Source organism: Tamandua tetradactyla, chromosome 7 (assembly GCF_023851605.1).
Source record: "Tamandua tetradactyla isolate mTamTet1 chromosome 7, mTamTet1.pri, whole genome shotgun sequence".
In the NCBI taxonomy this organism is placed as follows: domain Eukaryota; kingdom Metazoa; phylum Chordata; class Mammalia; order Pilosa; family Myrmecophagidae; genus Tamandua; species Tamandua tetradactyla.
This window is the reverse complement of record NC_135333.1, coordinates 78,144,769-78,162,783: the sequence shown is the minus strand read 5'-3', so window position 1 is coordinate 78,162,783 and position 18,015 is coordinate 78,144,769. Positions and strand designations below refer to the sequence as shown.

At 39.8% G+C, this 18,015-nt stretch overlaps 1 protein-coding gene and 1 long non-coding RNA gene across 7 annotated transcripts in view; one reads left to right on the top strand and one right to left on the bottom strand.

Moving 5' to 3' along the window:
- Positions 1 to 18,015, bottom strand: part of PTPRO (protein tyrosine phosphatase receptor type O) — a 129,618-nt gene that overhangs the window by 6,345 nt on the left and 105,258 nt on the right. For all 5 annotated transcript variants that reach the window (XR_013179572.1, XM_077170185.1, XM_077170184.1 and 2 more), the window contains 7 exons: positions 14,801 to 14,891; positions 13,706 to 13,782; positions 12,782 to 12,916; positions 12,432 to 12,554; positions 7,799 to 7,953; positions 5,529 to 5,664; positions 575 to 694 (listed from right to left, as the gene is read on the bottom strand). Coding sequence is in view for 4 of the 5 variants with exons in the window: in XM_077170185.1 (XP_077026300.1) it covers positions 590 to 694; positions 5,529 to 5,664; positions 7,799 to 7,953; positions 12,432 to 12,554; positions 12,782 to 12,916; positions 13,706 to 13,782; positions 14,801 to 14,891 (822 nt within the window). In the remaining variant the exon portion in view is untranslated. The remainder of the gene's footprint in view (positions 1 to 574; positions 695 to 5,528; positions 5,665 to 7,798; positions 7,954 to 12,431; positions 12,555 to 12,781; positions 12,917 to 13,705; positions 13,783 to 14,800; positions 14,892 to 18,015) is intronic.
- Positions 12,440 to 17,860, top strand: LOC143691556 (uncharacterized). 2 transcript variants are annotated; one of them, XR_013179573.1, is made up of 3 exons: positions 12,440 to 12,923; positions 13,708 to 13,877; positions 17,185 to 17,860. It is a non-coding gene; the product is annotated as an uncharacterized LOC143691556 (long non-coding RNA). The 2 variants fall into 2 exon arrangements; XR_013179574.1 differs by having other exon boundaries at positions 12,440 to 12,803; positions 17,185 to 17,859.

Below are 18,015 nucleotides of genomic sequence, written 5' to 3'. Positions count from 1 at the left end.
GACTTTCACCTCCAAAATCTCCCCTGGTGAGTATGAGCAGAGAGCACTGAATGCCTTACAGATGTCTCCATGGAGCTCTCAAGTAAGTGCTCATATAGTGGATGAGATCCAGGCATTTCCAGACTTGGCCACCTAGACAGTTTTGTCAACATCATTTATCTTCTTTAAATCATGCCTTCTTTGCCACCCCTTGTATGGCTTTTGTAATCAATAAAATATTTGCAAAAAATATTTAGATATATAGAGTTGGATGAGCATATCCTGCTATGGTCCCATATCAGAATATTTTTAGGTTCATGGGGAGGGAGTGGAAGTCAGAATTGTCATACGAGTTGCTGAAGCTCCTATATTGTGACCACTGACCTAGGTGCACAGAAGCTCTAAGGCCTGCTACAGTATCGTTCTCACCCAGTAACCAACCCTATGGGACATGGAGTAAGGACAGAAATACTAGTGTGAAGATAGAGTCAATACAAATGCCCACTGTTGCCTTTTGTCCCATCCAGCAGTGAACCCTGTCACATGCTCTCCGGTTCTCAGAGATAGCACCTATGACGGGCTCTTCTCTGCTTACCCTCAGGATTCTGAACTAGGACTTGCTAACGTTCTCATATATGACATCACTGATACAGAATTGCTGTTTCTTCTTCATCCACATCAGCTGCACACACTGATGGATAAAAATGTACTGTTCCTAGGGCAAAAGACAAAATTATGTTTGAGAGCTTGATATTTTTGCACAAAGATAATGTTTCGATACTATGACAGTTTTAACAATCAAGATATGATTTAAAATGAGACAATTTTAATTACACACATGCAATTTAATGTTAGTATTTTAATTTTTTATTATGAAAAATAACATATATACAAAAAAGCAATGTTTCAAAGCACCCCGCAAAATTAGATATAGGACAGAGTTCGATGTGGGTTATAGTTCTACAATTTTAGGTTTTTCCTTTTAGCTGTTCCAAGACACTGGAGACTAAGAGAAATATCATTATAATCAGTCAGCAGTCACACTCATTTGTTAAATCCTATCTACTCTGTTATAACTCCACCTTCTCTTTTGATATATCTCCCAATCTTTAGGGGTATTTGGGCTATGCCCATTCTAACTTTTTCAGTTTGGAAAAGGGTATCTATAATATGGGAAAGCAGACTGGAACTAGTTGATATTCTGGAGAAGCTGGGCCCTCTGGGTTTCAAGACTTAATAGATAAAATTTTATTAATAGAAAATCCAAGAGAATCAACTGTAAAAGTATCTTAATTAATAATATTAGAACTTTGATTATCAACTTCATGGTAAAGACAATGGATATTCAATTGATTAAATCACGTAGCTATTTTGAAAAAAAAATCACTTTACCATATTAATGAAATAAATTCCAGAAAGTTTAATAGATTTAGCCACAAAAATAAAGAGGAAAATAAAGGCCAATTCCTCCCTGATAAATTTAGGGGATGATGTTCTTCAATGAAGAAATTCCAAGTAAAAATTTCAAACTACTGTATAAAAAAATGTAAAAAGAATAAACTAAAGGGCAAACCAGAAATTGGGAGGGGAACATATTTTCCAGAATTATGACAAAATGGTATCTTTATTTTTGTTAAAAATTCATCTAAATTAGTAACATACACACTAAAATAGACAAGTAAAGTACATTGATTACTAGACTAAATATTCCTGGAATAAAGGAGACTGGGTCTTTTTATTCTTAATGCCTAGTACTTAGTATGTGTTTATTAAATGTTTCTTGAGGTAAAGCAAAGAACTATTAATGACTAGCAAGCATATGCAAATGAAGACCAAGTAATCAAAACCTAAATTAAAGCAATTCTTTGTCACTGATGAAGTGAGCAAAGCTAAAGGAAAAAAAATCACTCACTGATGACTTGAAGTTTTTGAAGCAGGTCATTTTTATATATTGCATGTGGAGGTATAATCAATACAGTATCTATATATAATATAGTGCCTATTATACAAATAATAGTAGCAAAGTGGAAAAGAATCCAATCTAACATTCAAAAAATAAGGGGGGATAGTGTCAGTAAGCATATGACAAACTTATGAATGAAAGTTCCTCAGCCTTTAAAATGATATTTAGAGAGTTTTGGCAATTTGTGAAGAAACACATTTTGTAATGTTACAAGAGAACCAGGATATAAAAAATATATATAGCATTGGAGCACAACTGTATAAAAGATATGCTTAAATGAAGACCAAGATGAAAAAAACTAAAAAATTAAGAGTAGTTGTCTTTATGCAGTGAAATCATTGTTAATTTTATAGTCTTTATTGTTTTTCTTTACTTCCCAGAGTGTGTACGTAAATACCGTTAGAAACAACTCTATACGTAAATACCATTGGAAACAACCTTTAAATAAGGTCTTGTCAAGATAGATACCCACAGGGTTTTAAGAAGCCTTTTGTATGAGAGCTTTGCACAAAGGACAACGTTTTACACATCACCCATCACTGGGGTGGTACCTCAGCCTAACCTGTACTTTTGAACATGGCTTGGAGAAAATATATTCTTTAATTTTGTGACAGGATCACACCAAAAACTGAGCTGCCCCTGCTTGTCCTCACACATTTTACATCGCTTCTGGAGTTGAGTCAAGCCCTGGACAGAGGGCAGAGACTGCAGGGTTTTCTGATCCATCCCCATTTAGTGGCAACACTGTGTGTCAAAATGTATCGAGGCCACAGGAGACAAATAAGTCTATTTACAGAGGCATCCATGAGAATCCATGAGAACTGGGTTCTCTCAGAGCAGAGCTGTACCTGGCCTCCAGAGAAAAGCTATGAGAGGGACACTGAGCAAAACATTTGATAAAAGGAGAAGACAGCCCAAGAGAAGTGAATGCCACCCATATGTATAGTTTCAAAGCCCTTATCTTTCTTATATCACCACTTAGTACACCCTGTGCAACACTTCATGGAAGGTGCCATTTGAATTTTACAGATGGAGAACAGGAGCTGTGATTCGTGCAGGGGCAATGCTGGGACCCCAGACCTTCTCCCAGGGCCTGGCCCTCCCTCTAACTAGCCCTGCTGTTACCATGAAGAGGCCCAAAAAAGTGTCTACTAAGGTGAGAAAGAGAGAGAGAGGCCAGGTCAAAATACACTGCATGCATGCAGCAAGTTGCTGTGACCCTGACATGGTCTATTTAATTAGTTCCTCCTTCTGTTTTGAGGTTGGGGTAGGGTATAAGAATGGAGGTGATTAGCCAGTCCAGAGAAGGTTTGAGAAGCAGATAACAGCCATGGGAAGAGATGTGGTATATTTTTCATGGGCTGTTATATACACAAAGAACCAGAAATCAACCCAAGAATCACTTTGGCCTCTTGAAAATCATTAGTGTCAAAGGGATAGTTTGGGATGATAAAGTTGAAGAAAATCATTTTTTAACTTGACTCAACTTCTCCACATCCATTAAACTTGAAGGCCGCAGGATTGGGATGTGGCTATGCTCAAGGAAGATATTAGGAAAATTGTAACATTCAACATATGTGGAGAGCAGAGAAATGAGGGAAAAAATAAAGGTTAATGAACGAGATGTTCTAGACCTAACTAACAAAACAGGCATAAATAAATAATTGGAACTGGAAAGCATCCACCACCAAATCCTGAGAGAAAACAAGGGTGAAGCTGGAACAGTTGGGAGAAATAAGTAGCCTGTGGTGACCTCTCTTGCTTTTGCAGCATTTCCCCTGAGAGTTCAGAGAAGAGATCTACTTAAGAGAGAATGTTTCCCACATCTGTCAACCAAAAATGCTATCATAAAAAAAGAAACCAAACAAGCAAAATTTGGGGCATCAACAGGAAAAGTATTAGAGAGAAAATAAAATATTTCCCTAACTTTGCACAAAGTAATGGTTCTGTTGGACCAACACAACTCAAGAAAGATAATGGAGCTGAAAAATGGGATGGAGGGTCGGGTATGGGGAAATAGTTTTTCAAAGAGGATTAAGATTCTGTAGCTGGCAAAGTCAAAAGCAAATAGGCTATAATCAAAGTCTAATAAAGGTATAAAAGGTATAAATTAAGGGAATGGGGCAGACAGTTCATCAGATTCAAAACACATAAAATAAGGAGTGGCCCTTTGAAGCTTGGGAATTGATATACATAATGGAAACTTTTAATCACATTTTAGGATGTATCCTCTGGAAGTGGAAGGCAAAAGTATGGACGGATTAATAATTTACTTTCAAACACTAGGTAGCGGGCTTCTCTGGGAAGCCAGGCATTTTAAACTTGTGATAGCAGGTGACATTCATGCCCCCACAACAGTAAATTAGAAAGCAGCAGCAGGGCTGGGATGAGTGAGCTCAGGGAAGTGAGGAGCAAAACATGACTTGTTTCCTAATCATAAAGGAGACATCTGAGCGTGAACGGTTTACACTTTCCAGAATGGTGTGACCCTGCCACATCTCAGAAATAAACACAACGGAACGGCTGTGCCCAGTCGAATGGGGAGGCAGGGAGAGAGAAAAGGGAAAAAGGTGGGCAAGATGGAACAAAGACTTAAATTAAGAGACAGAAGTCATTCCTTCAGGCTTTCTGAGTTATCCTGACATCTAGTGGTGATTGTTGGGGAAAACAACAACGACAACAGGTGACCAAAGTGTTTCTTAATCCCTTGGAAATTTAATCAAAGGTCAGGCTAGGTTGTGTTCTATTCAACACGTGTTCCTCCCACACACACTCCTTGGGAGAAAGGGCTATTGTTCAAGCGAAGCTGAGATCTCCAGACTAAACCCGGCTGACTAGGATTATGAGCAAGCTATTGTATTTAGGTCTTTGCACCCAACTCACTCCACCCCCTACGCCCCCCCCCCCCCAGCAGCTCTGAGGCCTGGGGCCACCACCCCACTCTGAGCGTATCACAAGGCTCCAAGGGAGGAGAAGTCTTGGGGGAGAGAGGAGGAAGAGGAAGCACACAAAACTGGTGGGCATTTCTGGGGGTGCTCCTGTATTCCGCAAACAAGAAATCCATGTATTTAAATAAAAGGAACTAGCTGGCAGTGCAAGTGGAATGGGGGGCTGGAAATCCTTACGATCTTAAGGTGGACAAAAAGCATAAATCCACCCATGGCCATCGCTAAAAGTGAGCTGTGGCAGAGTTACACGGAGAACAAACCAATGACAAACTGTGATTAAATCCAGCATTTCAAATATGAATTAAATCGTTGATTATAGTTTCCATTTGGTGGTATTTACCCAAGTTGGCTGTAACCTTCACCTGCTGCTCAATCTGTTTGAAGAGCTTTTATTCCATTAGAGATATATCCATGTGGTCTAGATTACAAAAGGCCACATGCAGCCAAAAATTTGTAATTACTATGCACTGAATGGATTTCTAGAGGGTAATATCCCTATCTGTTTCTTTCATAATTGGAAGAAGTTTGAACATGCACAATATGAAAAATATCCCAGACACTTGTTCTGAAGCATGAGATTGAATAACAGCAAATTTTTCCATCAAGGGCAAATTTAAAAACGTACATTATGTTCCTACCTCTGTCTGCACCATCGACATCCGGTAGGACCTCATTTCTGACACGAGCCCTAAAATGTCTACAAATTCATGATCCTGAATGTGCTGCAAGAGCCTGTCCAGGGCAATGAATGTCCCTGTCCGTCCCACTCCCGCACTGCAAAAGAATGTTCAGACAGCATGTTACTCAGACAGGACTTCTGCACTGTTGCAAATAAATTGGCAATTTTTAAAAAACTACAGGTAGCAAACACCATTGTGGAAAACAAAAAAAGACTATTAAAACTCCTGACAATGTTTTTCACCTAACTTATTTGCAAGTATGCAGTTGTGGTAGGTGTCTCTTCTAATGTGGCATTTCTGACAATAGCGACAAAGTCCCTTCGAGTGGTAGGGGTGTGTCCTGCCGTGGCCACACTATCCCACTGGCTTTCTGAGGAAAGTGATGACTCCATATAGAGCACTCAGCAGAGTTGGATCCTGCTTCAGGGACGTGATACACATAAATGATTTCCCAGCTGCTGAAAAGCCTCAGCATTAAGTCTTCACTCCCAGCTCTAAGCTCTAGGTGCGATGCCCACAGCTTCACTTGAGCTCTGGGGCCAGAAGTTCAGTTCGCCATCCCAGACCTTTCTCAGAGCCATTCCTACAGCTGCCCATCTGGTAGGCTCTGGGCCTGCTTTCATCTCCCAAAGAACTTCTAGATAGCTACCTCAAAATCAAATCAAATATTTGAACCCCGTCTCTGCTGCTTCCCAAATCCCAGTACTCTGGGAGGAGGGAAAAGTGGAGTGACTTGTGCTGACAACCGCAGTGCCCAGCTCTACAACTGAAGTCAGCTCTTCTTTTCTTCCAATCACCCATAGGCTGAAGTGACAAATTGTTTTGAAATCTAAATTACAATGAAATCAGGAGAAAAGAGAAAGTAGAAGCCAAGGCAGATAGAGAATTTGCTAGGAGAAAAATCCAACCCTAAAAGGCTCTAGTTTAGAGCTCTGATTTGCATTTTCTCCTAAACTGCGCTTCTCTCCTAGGACTTACCTTCTCAGATAAAATCATCCACTGGATGGGCCCCTGTAAAGTAAAATCAAGAACTGCACTTGCTACGTGTTGTGGAAGGAACTGGCGAGTTGGGCTCCATGGTTGAGCACCTTTACTTTCTGCTCTTAGAAAAAAACACTTTGACGACACATACTTTCATCTGCTGAAGCAAGGCTTTTTAACTTGTGAATGCCTAAAACAGACTGACAGCAATATATCCTCCCTCATCAAGAACCTGGTAGTTTATGAAACATTTTTTCTCTCCAGGGAGCCATACGCTCCTTGCACACACACAAATACACACACACACAAATATGCACAACCCCCCCCCACAACACACACACACACACACACACACACACACATCTAGTCATGCAAATTCACAAAGGCCAAGGGTCTAGATCTGGGATTACAGATTTGCTCGGTTGGCAGGCCTTCCAGTGCCTCTCTCCACATCTTTATTCTGTTTCTACCTCAGATGTGCAATCACAGCATATTTATGGCCCCAGTACTTTTGAGGCTGCACAAAAAGTTTTACAACAATACTGTATCACAGGGATAGATTTTGATGCAGCATTCTTCATTTGGGAGGCAGGGAAGTTTAAATTCAAAGATAACTGCTCCCATATGAATCGGTGTGGTCCTTAATTTTTGATCATGTTATGGACTATATATCCCCTCTCATTTTAGCTGCCTGTAAATGAAAAGGCAAACTTGAAGGGTCATCACAGCAAATACATTTTTCTTAATGAGTTGGATTATGATCCTTTTTCCTTCCTCTCATCTGGAATTTGTGTTTATTCAGATTATTTTGGACTAGGATTAGCTATTTATTTTTGACCTTATATCTGCCCATGTTGTAAACCATATGGAATCCTTGACAGGTTGGGGTGCTGTCATACAGTGTTGGGGGGGCTGCCCTTTGGGAACTAGCATGCTGGGTGTGAATCCTAACCCCTCCACACTCAATTTGCATGAATCTGTGTGAATCCCTTAACTTCTCTCCGTCTCAGTTTTTTCATCTAAAAATGGGCATAATAATACCTATCTTAGAGCTTTAGGAGCTAAGGGAGCTATATTTTAAGTAAATCATGTGTAGAGTAAGATAATCATTGATATCAGGTTTTAAAAAATAAAAATTTCAAGTAATTGTCAATCAAATCAGATCAGCGGCATATGGGATGGGAGGCTATTTCCTTTATAAATTGAAGCCCGTGGTGCCTAAAAGAAGATGCATTTGGTGAGGTTACCTGCAGTGTATGATCATGGGACCTCTGCTCTTGGTAGCTTGCTGTCGGACCATGTGGACAAACTGCAGGATACTTTCTGCAGCATTTGCTGTGGGCACGCCGTGATCAGGCCACGCAGTGTAGTTAAAATGCATCACATCTTGCATCTCATCAGCCTTCAGGAGAAAAAAGAAACAACAAGCATCCACTTCAGTCCACTGTCAGGACGGCCCAGGCTCTGCCCAAAACCACAGGCTAATAATGTAAGGAGATGGAGTCCCGATCCACTCCTGGTCAGTACATGGCCACGTCAGCTTGGAACACTGTGCTGGCACAAAGAAGGCCCTGAAAAAAATTAATTGTGGGAAAGTAGGAAAAATAGGCTAACCCACGCCTGTGTAGTTGGTGGTGACAGCTTAAGTAAGCAGATCAGTTTGCATCGTGGGTCCTCCACGTAGAAGCTGCATCAGCTTTGGCCAATGAATTAAACACCATGGAAGCTGTAATTGGTGCCCCACCCAGATCCCATTTACCAGGCTGTTCCCCCTTCCCAAGCTGCTGCAAACAACACAAACCTCTGCCTTTCCCTAATAAATGCCCTCTACAGAAGGGAGCTGCCTCACTGAAAAATGTCAAGAGGTTCCATCTTACTGCTGAGGGCAGCCCTCTGCTAATGACTGATACTGACACTGGGGTAAACCTTCTGCAGTGCCTGTCATACTCCAGCACTTTCCATGCGATCGGGCGAGGCTAGACAGCCAGTGTACCCACAGTTTTGTCTGCCCCTTCTCCTGTCCTACCCTGCTTCTCTTGCTGTCTTACACATTACCCAAGATCGCTTCCTAATAACATCTCATATTCAAGGATCCCTGTCCTGGGCTGTGATTCTAGGAAGACCAGAGACAACTTTTTATTGTCTTATCTAAAATGGGTCTGATGATAACTACAATGTGGGTGTCGTAGGATTAAATGCGTTCTTATTTGGGAAGAACAGTGTATAAACACACAGTACATATAGATATTTTATCTATGAATCACTGCCACTCATTCTCATCCAGCTCGCTGCATTTATAGGTATGGCTGTGGAAATCCCAACTAACAGGGTATATTTTCTATATGTATCCTATTCAAATTAACCCATAATCAAATATATTGCTGTTCCCTCTGAAACCATGAATTAGGATGTGGGAGATTAAAAATCTACTCTTTAGTCCTCATGAATTTGAAGGAATATGGATTTATTATCTTCTTTTTAATTGTCAGAAATATTCCAGACCTAGGCCTAATAAAGATTTAATTCAACCTTCACCCCCAGAGCCTAGAGTCCATTGAGAAGATGGAACGCTCTATCATAGTTTGGGAGAGTGTGGCTTGTCTACGAGTTTGGAGCTAAAGTTTAGATTTAGGTATTAAAGAGAAATGAATTCCAAAACAGTCAATGGTCTTGGGTGAGGTAAAATTTGTATAACTACAAATAAATGTATAAATACAATGCATAAATAAATGTATACCAAAATTTGTATAAACGTAAGTCAGCACTTCAGCTAGACCCATTGTCCTCTCAGTAGCCAAGGCCATCCACCTCCAGGAAGCAGTACCTCCCTTACTGTGGCTGAGGGCGCTTTCTTAGATATTACTATCATTGCTGGCTTCAGAAGCAATGGCAAGAAAGTAATCCAGGCATAATCAATTGGGTAGAATGACTTAATTATTTAACACTATTAGTATTTAAGGATATTTTCAGCTCCCCATAACTCAGTTGTCCAGAAAAGTTCATGAAAATGCTCGCCCAGTTGAGATGCTGATTTCAGTCTCAGCACAAGACTTGTAAATTGTAGGTAATACATATATTCCAATACGGTCAACCTAAAAACGGATCCAACTAAAAACACAAGGTGATTCAAAAACAGGAAACATTAGATTGTCACTAGCTCTCTACAACTGCAAGTCAAGGGGCTGGTATTGGGATCAGCCTGGGTAGCTGAAGAGCAAGTCCCAAAGCCACCAGGAGTAAACTTTTTTTTTTTAGCTGCCTTTTATCCTCCAGTTCTTACTCAGCTTATGCCAAGTTTCAAATATTGGAAACTGACAAGTTGTGTTAAGGCGATTTTTCTCCTTTGTTGTTAAATGAGAAAACTCTTTGGGTTTATTTTATGTACTCATTCCCAAATTTTTCTTATTATTATTTTCTTATTTGTGTAATTTTTATCCTGTTGTACTCTGATCGCTTCCTTAGATCAACAAAGGGGTATATTGAAGGGTATGTTGAAGGGAAGAAGGGTCTAAATAAAAAAAACAAAACAGAAAACCACATTCATTAGCACAGCACACCGCTCTTTAGCAATTTAGCTACCATTGCAGACTGAGTCTAAAATTTAGATTCTGTATGCTTACGGCCAAAGGGGGCATGGTGGTAGCAGATGCTAGTAACTATTGCATAAATACCGTAGGAGTAAACACTATGACATGATTGTCATTGTTTAAGACCAAGGAAAAGAAGCACAGTATTGACCGTGCAATGATAGATGTGACTCTTCCTTATACCTGGGGGAGCAAGCTTAGGAACAGACCCTATTTTGGGCTCTGCCATTTTCTTTTTTCGTAGATGCAAAAGTAAGGAAAGAGTTGTTCTACATTTGTCTAGCTGTTTGTCCTGGCTTTCTGGATGAAATACCTAAGAAAGAAAGCAGAATTCAAATGGGATTCAGAGCATCACTATTTTCTCTGTGGAGAGGTGGCTGATGCTTTGCAGATGCGATTTTATTTCTGAAATCATTCATTCATCCACTCATTTATTCATCCCACAAAGATTTACCAAGTGATGAAGAGTTGGGCTAGCAGAAGTTATTAAGACAGGGTACTTGCTTCCGAATTTCACTAACTACTGGGTGAGGCAGACATGAAGGCTGTGAATAGTAATCATCTATGGCCTACTGTGACAGAGGATTATAGCCTGGACTTTAGGACCAGAGGATGAAAAGGACCAGACTTCAGGACCAGAGGATGAAAAGGCCTCTGAGGCCAGGTAAGGCTTGACAAAGGGATTAACATTTGGGGTGAAACTGTGAGTATAAATATGTTTGGTGGACAAGGATGAGACGAGTATTTTCAAGGACTGGAAGTGCATGAAGCACAGTTTTTTACAATCATATTAGGATTTGCCTAATTTCTCACTGTAGTGAAAACCATTATCAACCACCAGCAGTTAAAAAGTGTTATATCAGGTACACGGGTGGTTCAGTGGTAGAATGCTCGTCTTCCGTGCCGGAGACCTGGGTTCAAGTCCTGTACCATGCACCGCCCCCCCCGCCCCCAAATAAATAAATCAAAAGTGTTCTGTCTCTTACAAATATCAATAAGTAGTTGCTGAGTGCTTATGTTGCATTGATATGGAAAATCTTCTTTTACACTTTCTATGTGTAAGGTCAGTAGGCTTTTACTATAAAGGGCCAAACAGTTAATATTTTAGGGCACTGCTCAAGTTTGTTTTAGTACAGGAGGAGAAGGCATAGACAATAAGCAAACAGATTAGTGTGGCTGTGTTCTAATAATTATTCATTTATGGACACTGAAACTTGAATTTCATGTACCACTAAATATTATTCTTATTTTGGTGATCTTTTCCATTAAAAAATATAGAAATCACTCGTAGCTTATGGACTTTATAAAACAGGCAGCAGGTTGGATTTGGTCCATGGGCTGCAGTTTACTACTATCAAGTCTATACTATTAGAAAAGGTTGTTTCTAAGCAGAGGACGTAATGAAGACTATCCTACTAACTTCTGTCCTTAACAGAGAGCACATTCAAGTGGACGATACTAGTGAAAGTCCTCTCCCACTTTCTCGGGATCTTTCTATGTGTAGAAGGCAGCAGGGTGATTCTCAGTGATGTTAGCTCTAAAAATATATCTTGGGAAACTGGCACAGAAAATATTCAGCATGTGCTCAAAGGCTTATCATCAGAGAGGTAGCAGACCTTTTGGCAAAAATAATTCTAATCATTTTAATTCTCACAGTCAGAAATCTAACTACAATTCTAACAGTCAGAAATCAATAGCACTTTAAAAGAAATATGAAATCATGATTAATAATGCTAAAAAGTATCTTCCAAATAATCAAAATCAAAACAAAACAGAATCAGGGGAGAAAAAAAAAAAACCCAAAGTACTAATGCATGGTTTAACACTAACATAAACAATATTTAATTTAAAATGTAAGTGCGTTGTGTGTATGTGTGTGTGTGTGTGTGTGTATACACACAATATATATACTCATGTACGTGTGGTTAATATAAGTAAAAATGAATGACATCTTTGTCACTCATTTTAAAATTTTCATTTGTAAAAATGAGAATCCTTTTTTCCTTCCTCTTGTGCCCTGTAAACCATGAGTAAGTGCAACCTTCCGTTGCCTCGGGCTAAGCCGGGATGCTTTTCTTCCACCTCCTCAGGCCCTCCAGGCCAACCAACTACATCATTCACACCATTTTCTATGAAATTGGTAACAACTGCATTAAAAGTGGCATTTTTCCCTTAAAGGAAGCAGCGTTTCAAAGCCTGAAGCGTTCATGGTCTTCCGCGGTGAGGGTTTCTCTCCTGCCCCGGCAGGGTGCCCTCGGGCTGCGGCGGCACCGGACCACACGCGGTGACTTACGTAGCTGACCCGGAAGACTCGACAGGCCCAGTCGTCCCGCTGCTCCTCTGAGACCATCTCCACGGTGATGTCCCCGTAAGCTACGGGGTCTTCCGTGAACGGCCAGTAATGGTCACATTTCACCTGCGGCGAAAATAACAGTCTTTCCAAGCAAACAAGTTAGGGAAGAAGTTAAATCTGTGCTCACGTACGGCTAACAAAGATACCTGACTCTGAAAACTGTAATAGGGCTATTGTGAGGATGAGAAATAAGCGAGTAAAAGAGTTTCGACTACGCAGGAAGCCCTAAATCAATGGCAGCGGCTGGTGCTGGTCTTGCTACGTGGGGCATAGCTCCGTTGAGTACTTACCCTCCTTTTCTCATTACACTGGGTGAGCATGACGATGATCTGAGACTTCTGTTGTAGGACCATCTTCCAAAAGTCATTTCTGGTTTCTGGTAGGGGCCCCTGTGTGGCGATATACTCCTGAGATAAGTTGTATCCCTGAAAGGTAAGTGACAAAGATGTCACTTAACAAGCCACTGTCAATACCAAACAGTGTTCCCCACAAACGGGGAAAAACCTGAAAGTTTACTTGATTATAAATATTGGCAAAGGATATGACACCCTTTTTTCATCAAAGAGTCAATTTGAGTATTTAACTGACTATGTAGGTCTGGGTAGTTTTAGGCATTACTCTCCAGAAGCTTATAAAATCACATCCCCCCCCTTTTTTTTGTATGCTATATGGTGGGGTCACATTTCATTGTTTTTCCATATGCGTATTCCATTATTGCAGCACCATTTGTTGAATTTTTTTTTTGTCTGTTTTGTTCGCTTGTTTGTTTTTACGCAAAGTTCATGGACCAGGAATCGAACCCTGGTCTCCCGCTTGGCAGGCAAGAATTCTACCACCGAACTACCCTTGCCCCCCCCTTACATCCCCCTCATTTTATGAAAATAATTCCTCTCTTTATAGATATTTTTAAAGCGAAGGTGCCGAGAGGAGTCTTTTTATTTGGTTGCTGAAACTAGAATTAAATACAACAGAAAGATGATCTTCAGCATAATTATCAACCTCCCTTTTTATTAGTTCTTTACAAAGAAAACCAATAGTTGCTAAGTACAGGCCTTTCCCTCCCATTCTTCATTCTGAAATTGGAATATGGGAAGCTGTTCTGTAGAGTTGGGCTGCTTGGTGGTGAATGGCTCTATTTTTAACTCTTTGACAAAGACTGAGCAGTCTTCCACTGGCTGGGCTGGTACTTGGAGGCCTGATGTTTTTTCACTCACAGGAATATAGTTTGCGTTGATATAGTCTGCACCTTCCTCGTCATTCATGGAGACTAATCTCACCCGGCTAAAGTCATCTGTAAAGAACCACGGAGGAAAGAAATGGTAAAAATCAAGACGGAAAGAAGAATTATTTTGATCCTATCTACCTCAAATCAGTCAGTGATAGAAGGTAAAAAAAAAAAATGTTTATTCTGGCCTACTTTAAGCATATCTCAATCGTACTTTCTTGCTTAGGTAAATAATTTCTGTATCCCAACCACTGTTTTCTCTTTTATGTCTTTGAAAGAACTGTCTCCAGGTCTTTTGGAAATTGTGCAAAGTAAATGCAGGAACTAAAATACTGGGAGATAGTATTGGCAGCTAGAGTACCTAGCCTAAATACCTGATATCCATATAATATAATTCACCACTTCAGTAAGACTTAGAAAACAGAAAATGGAATTGCATGGCTTTTTGATAGGTGGACTTTAAACGAGAAAAGGAAATTATTATCTATATTATGATAACACTACTTACTTTTATCAAGAAACCTTTTGGAGAGCACATTCTTTCTAGAACTTTGTAAACCTTAATCTTCCTACTTTTCTGTTCTTTCCCAGCCCCTTAAGCATGTAGCAGAAGGGAAAGTTAAATCCACATTGTAATGCATTTTAATTGTAATCTAAGTAGTTTGAATTGGTGTTTTTTTTTTTTGATTGTTTCTTCTATTACCAAATCCTAAACCATGACAAAATTTGATTTCCATCAAACCACTCTGCTTCATTCTTTTGTCAATAAATTGAATGAAAATATTTTACAAGACCACAAATTATTTGATCCCTGACCTGCTAAGGCTTTTTTTTTTCTTCCAAAGGACCAAATGGTTAATCCTGTTTATTGATATACTTTATTTATAATGATCATAATAATTAAACCTTCCTATGTAAAATACAGAGGTCTGATAAGATCTAAGCAAACAAAGCAGCCTATGGAATAGCAGAGATGACCTTGAAGATCCACACCACAACTAGTCTGGCCAGAGACTGGTGAAATTGAATAGTCCTTCCACCTTTAAGAGACAAGAATAAGAAGGGCCGCTATTGATAGTCTTACATGGCAGGATGTTTGTGTATCGGTTTTTGCATCGGTTCAGTGGAAGATCTGCAGCGAAGTGTGGAATATCCAGTCCAATCAATTTCAACTCCTGCAAATGACGGAGAACGGGATTATGAGATTTAAGAACAGGGTGTGGATTGAATTAATGTCGACAACTCTTGATTTCCCCTCAAGTAATGGAATTATCACACTCCCTTCACCATATGACCCTGCAGTGGCTCCTGTTTGGGGCAGAGTGTACTTCTCCACTCTGTTGTTGTCAACTTGTTTTGGCCAATGAACTTGGTTAGAACTTATGTCTAATCAGAGGCTTCAAATGCATTTGCTTGGTCTGACTTTCCCTCTCAGCATCTGCCATGAGAAGAACATGCCCAGGGGAGCTGCTGGCCCAGAATGAGAAGAAGTATGGAGCAGACCTGACTCTGACCCATAGCCTTAAGCAGAACTGCTCCAACTGCCCCAAAGATCCAAGAGTGAGAAGAATAAATGCAGCTGTAGACCACCATGAAACCGCTGTGTATGTTGTTTCTTCTATAGCGTCACCACAGCAGTAGCAGATTAATATAGTAGAGAAGTACCTTCGAGTTGATGATCATTTGGGAAGGTAAGAATTATGTGCATAGCACTCGGGGGGAGGCAAATTTGGAAACGGAAATGGCTTTCTGATTTTTAGAGGAATATGGAAACAAATTCATGCAATTTGTGTAAATACTATCTATTGTATGAGGAAATCTAGGTAGGTATTTCTCCTGTAGTTAATGAGCTTTAGAGAAAGAAGTAAAAGAGGGGGTGATGAGCAATGAGTAGGGAGCAATCTCCATGTTGCAAGATTAGCACTCACTAGTTATCTGGTAAGGAAACCTCAAAAGTAAGTTTGGATCAATAGCAGCTAAGCAAGCCCTTTGGTAGAAAATAAGAACATCCAAGTATCTGCCTACATCTGCCAGTACTCTGATAAATCCTGCTTTAAGAGGGTGCACTGTTACAGAAGTTTTTAATGTAGACAGGCATCATTGCTCTTAATAAATCTTGGCTACTGGAAGGGGTGCCTAAAATGCTATTCCTTGTGTAATACAGGCAACAGGGGAGCTGAGGCCAGGGCCACCTGGGTTTCCCTTGGGGCATTGCTTACGCTGTTGGTCTAGGTGAGTGGAGCACCCTGGAGCTGTCCAGTGAAAAACCAATGCAGCAGCATACAGCATCCCTGGGTATATTCCTTAAAAGGCTTATGCTAATTTTAGAGAAATACTAGTAAAATGTATATTTAACTAAATACAGAGGCGATTACTTCTAGAATATGAATCTTTCTATAGGACCACTAAGTAAGGTGGTTGACAAGCCACTTGCTGTAAATTTTATTCACCCTTATTGGATGTTAATAGTACCCTGAGTTTTGTGGATCTTCTTAATTCCTCCCAATTAAGCAAATTATAAACTGGAGAAAGACTTCTCTGGGGAAAAATTATTTGAAAAACTTCTGAAGGGACTTGGAGACATTTGATGTCCTCAGAGACTGCATAGGAGTATGACTTTTATGTGCTTTGTGTCTTGATTCAAGTTTCCAGACAAAAGCATATGCTTTAGAAACCAAGTTCCTTGTTCTGCTGCTGCTCTCAAATAGAAACTCCTTGGACTAAACTTCCCCTTGTGCTTCATGGCATAGGGTTGCGGGCCTACGGTCAGCATGTGTGAACCAACCCTAATTGCCTGGATTTCTCTTCCTTTGATTCCTCATCACTTTAGCTTTCCATGGCTTAAAAAAAATCCAAAACTTCAACATTTTGACCTAAGTCAAAGCAAGTCTTAGAGGCACAATCTGCTGAGTTTGATCTTCAATTCACAAAATTAGAAGTTTTTCCATCTCAGCCAAACCCTTGTTTACAAATGCCTTGTAAGCAGAAGCCTGCTACTGTTACTTTGTAACTGACTTTTCCATGTTACAGGACTTTCAAAGGCTTACTATATTGTTCTGGTAAGAAATGAAACTGATTTTTAACACATTTCAACTAAATTGATGCTATTTTTAAGTCAGTTCCTTTTGGCAACTATAAACACTTAAAACTCACTTTAAATATTTGGAAACCTACTTTCTTTAGAAAGTGACTTTATAGACAATTTATCAAAATATCTGGCTTATTTCACTGTACCACTTATAAAATGTTTTGTCTTAGACACATCAGTTTAATTATCTGTTGTTTATAAGGAAAATAATATCTCCTCACTGGTTTCTAGAGACAATCAGATGGAATAATAAAACTGAACGGATATTAACAAGTAGCACTATTGATAGCAATTGTGAAGATGCTTCTGCTATGATTCTTTGTTTGTTCTGCTTAGCCTGTCTCCATAATTTCTCCCTCTTTTGTCATTTGTGCTAACAGATCCACAATTCTCTCAATTCACCCAGCTTTGGAGACAGACTGATAAACCGCAGGAAAAGACCTCAGATATGAAAGAAACTGTGGAGACAGATTGAGGCTGTGAGTAGGAGTACATGTGGAAGCTGACTGACTGATAGCGCTTTAATTGTGTTCAAGTTGCTTCCCTGCTATAATACCCTAAATTGATAAGAGAGATTTAATTGGCTGAACATTGTAATGTAAATCTCAAAGCTGAATTGTAGCAGAGCAGGAACTGCATGTATACACAAAACGCTTCGCAATCTTTTATCATTTAGCCTGTCACGAAGTGGAAAATCAAATACTAAGTTTCCAGTTCAGTAGCTTTGCAGTTATTTTCTTTCTAACCATATGGAAACTCTAGAGGCTTAATCTTCATGAAGGCAACACATGAGGTGATGACCTGAAGCCAACATAAATCAGTTTTGAATTTTCTTTTGTCAGTTGTGTTTCTAAAATAATTTATTATCAGTTTTAATTTTTTCCCAGGCCACATAGTGTTCCAAGCTCAATGGCAATCCATGTCATATTTCTCTGTTTGAAGCATATGTGGTTGAAAACTGAAGCACAAACATATACCATCATCTCTGAGAAGAACACAAGCTGCAGTAACAATATCAGCTGGTGACAGCATCTGGTGTTTGTTTTGGGATAGGTTATACAGTGGAGACAGATGAGTTATATAGCTAGACTACTTGTCCATAAGGGCAAACAGGTAAGGAGAACCGAAGTGAGAGTGGTGTTGACAGAAGAGGATCCTACTATGGGTAAGTGAAAGGTCAAAGGAATTGGGCAACGCTCCACAAAGGGAGA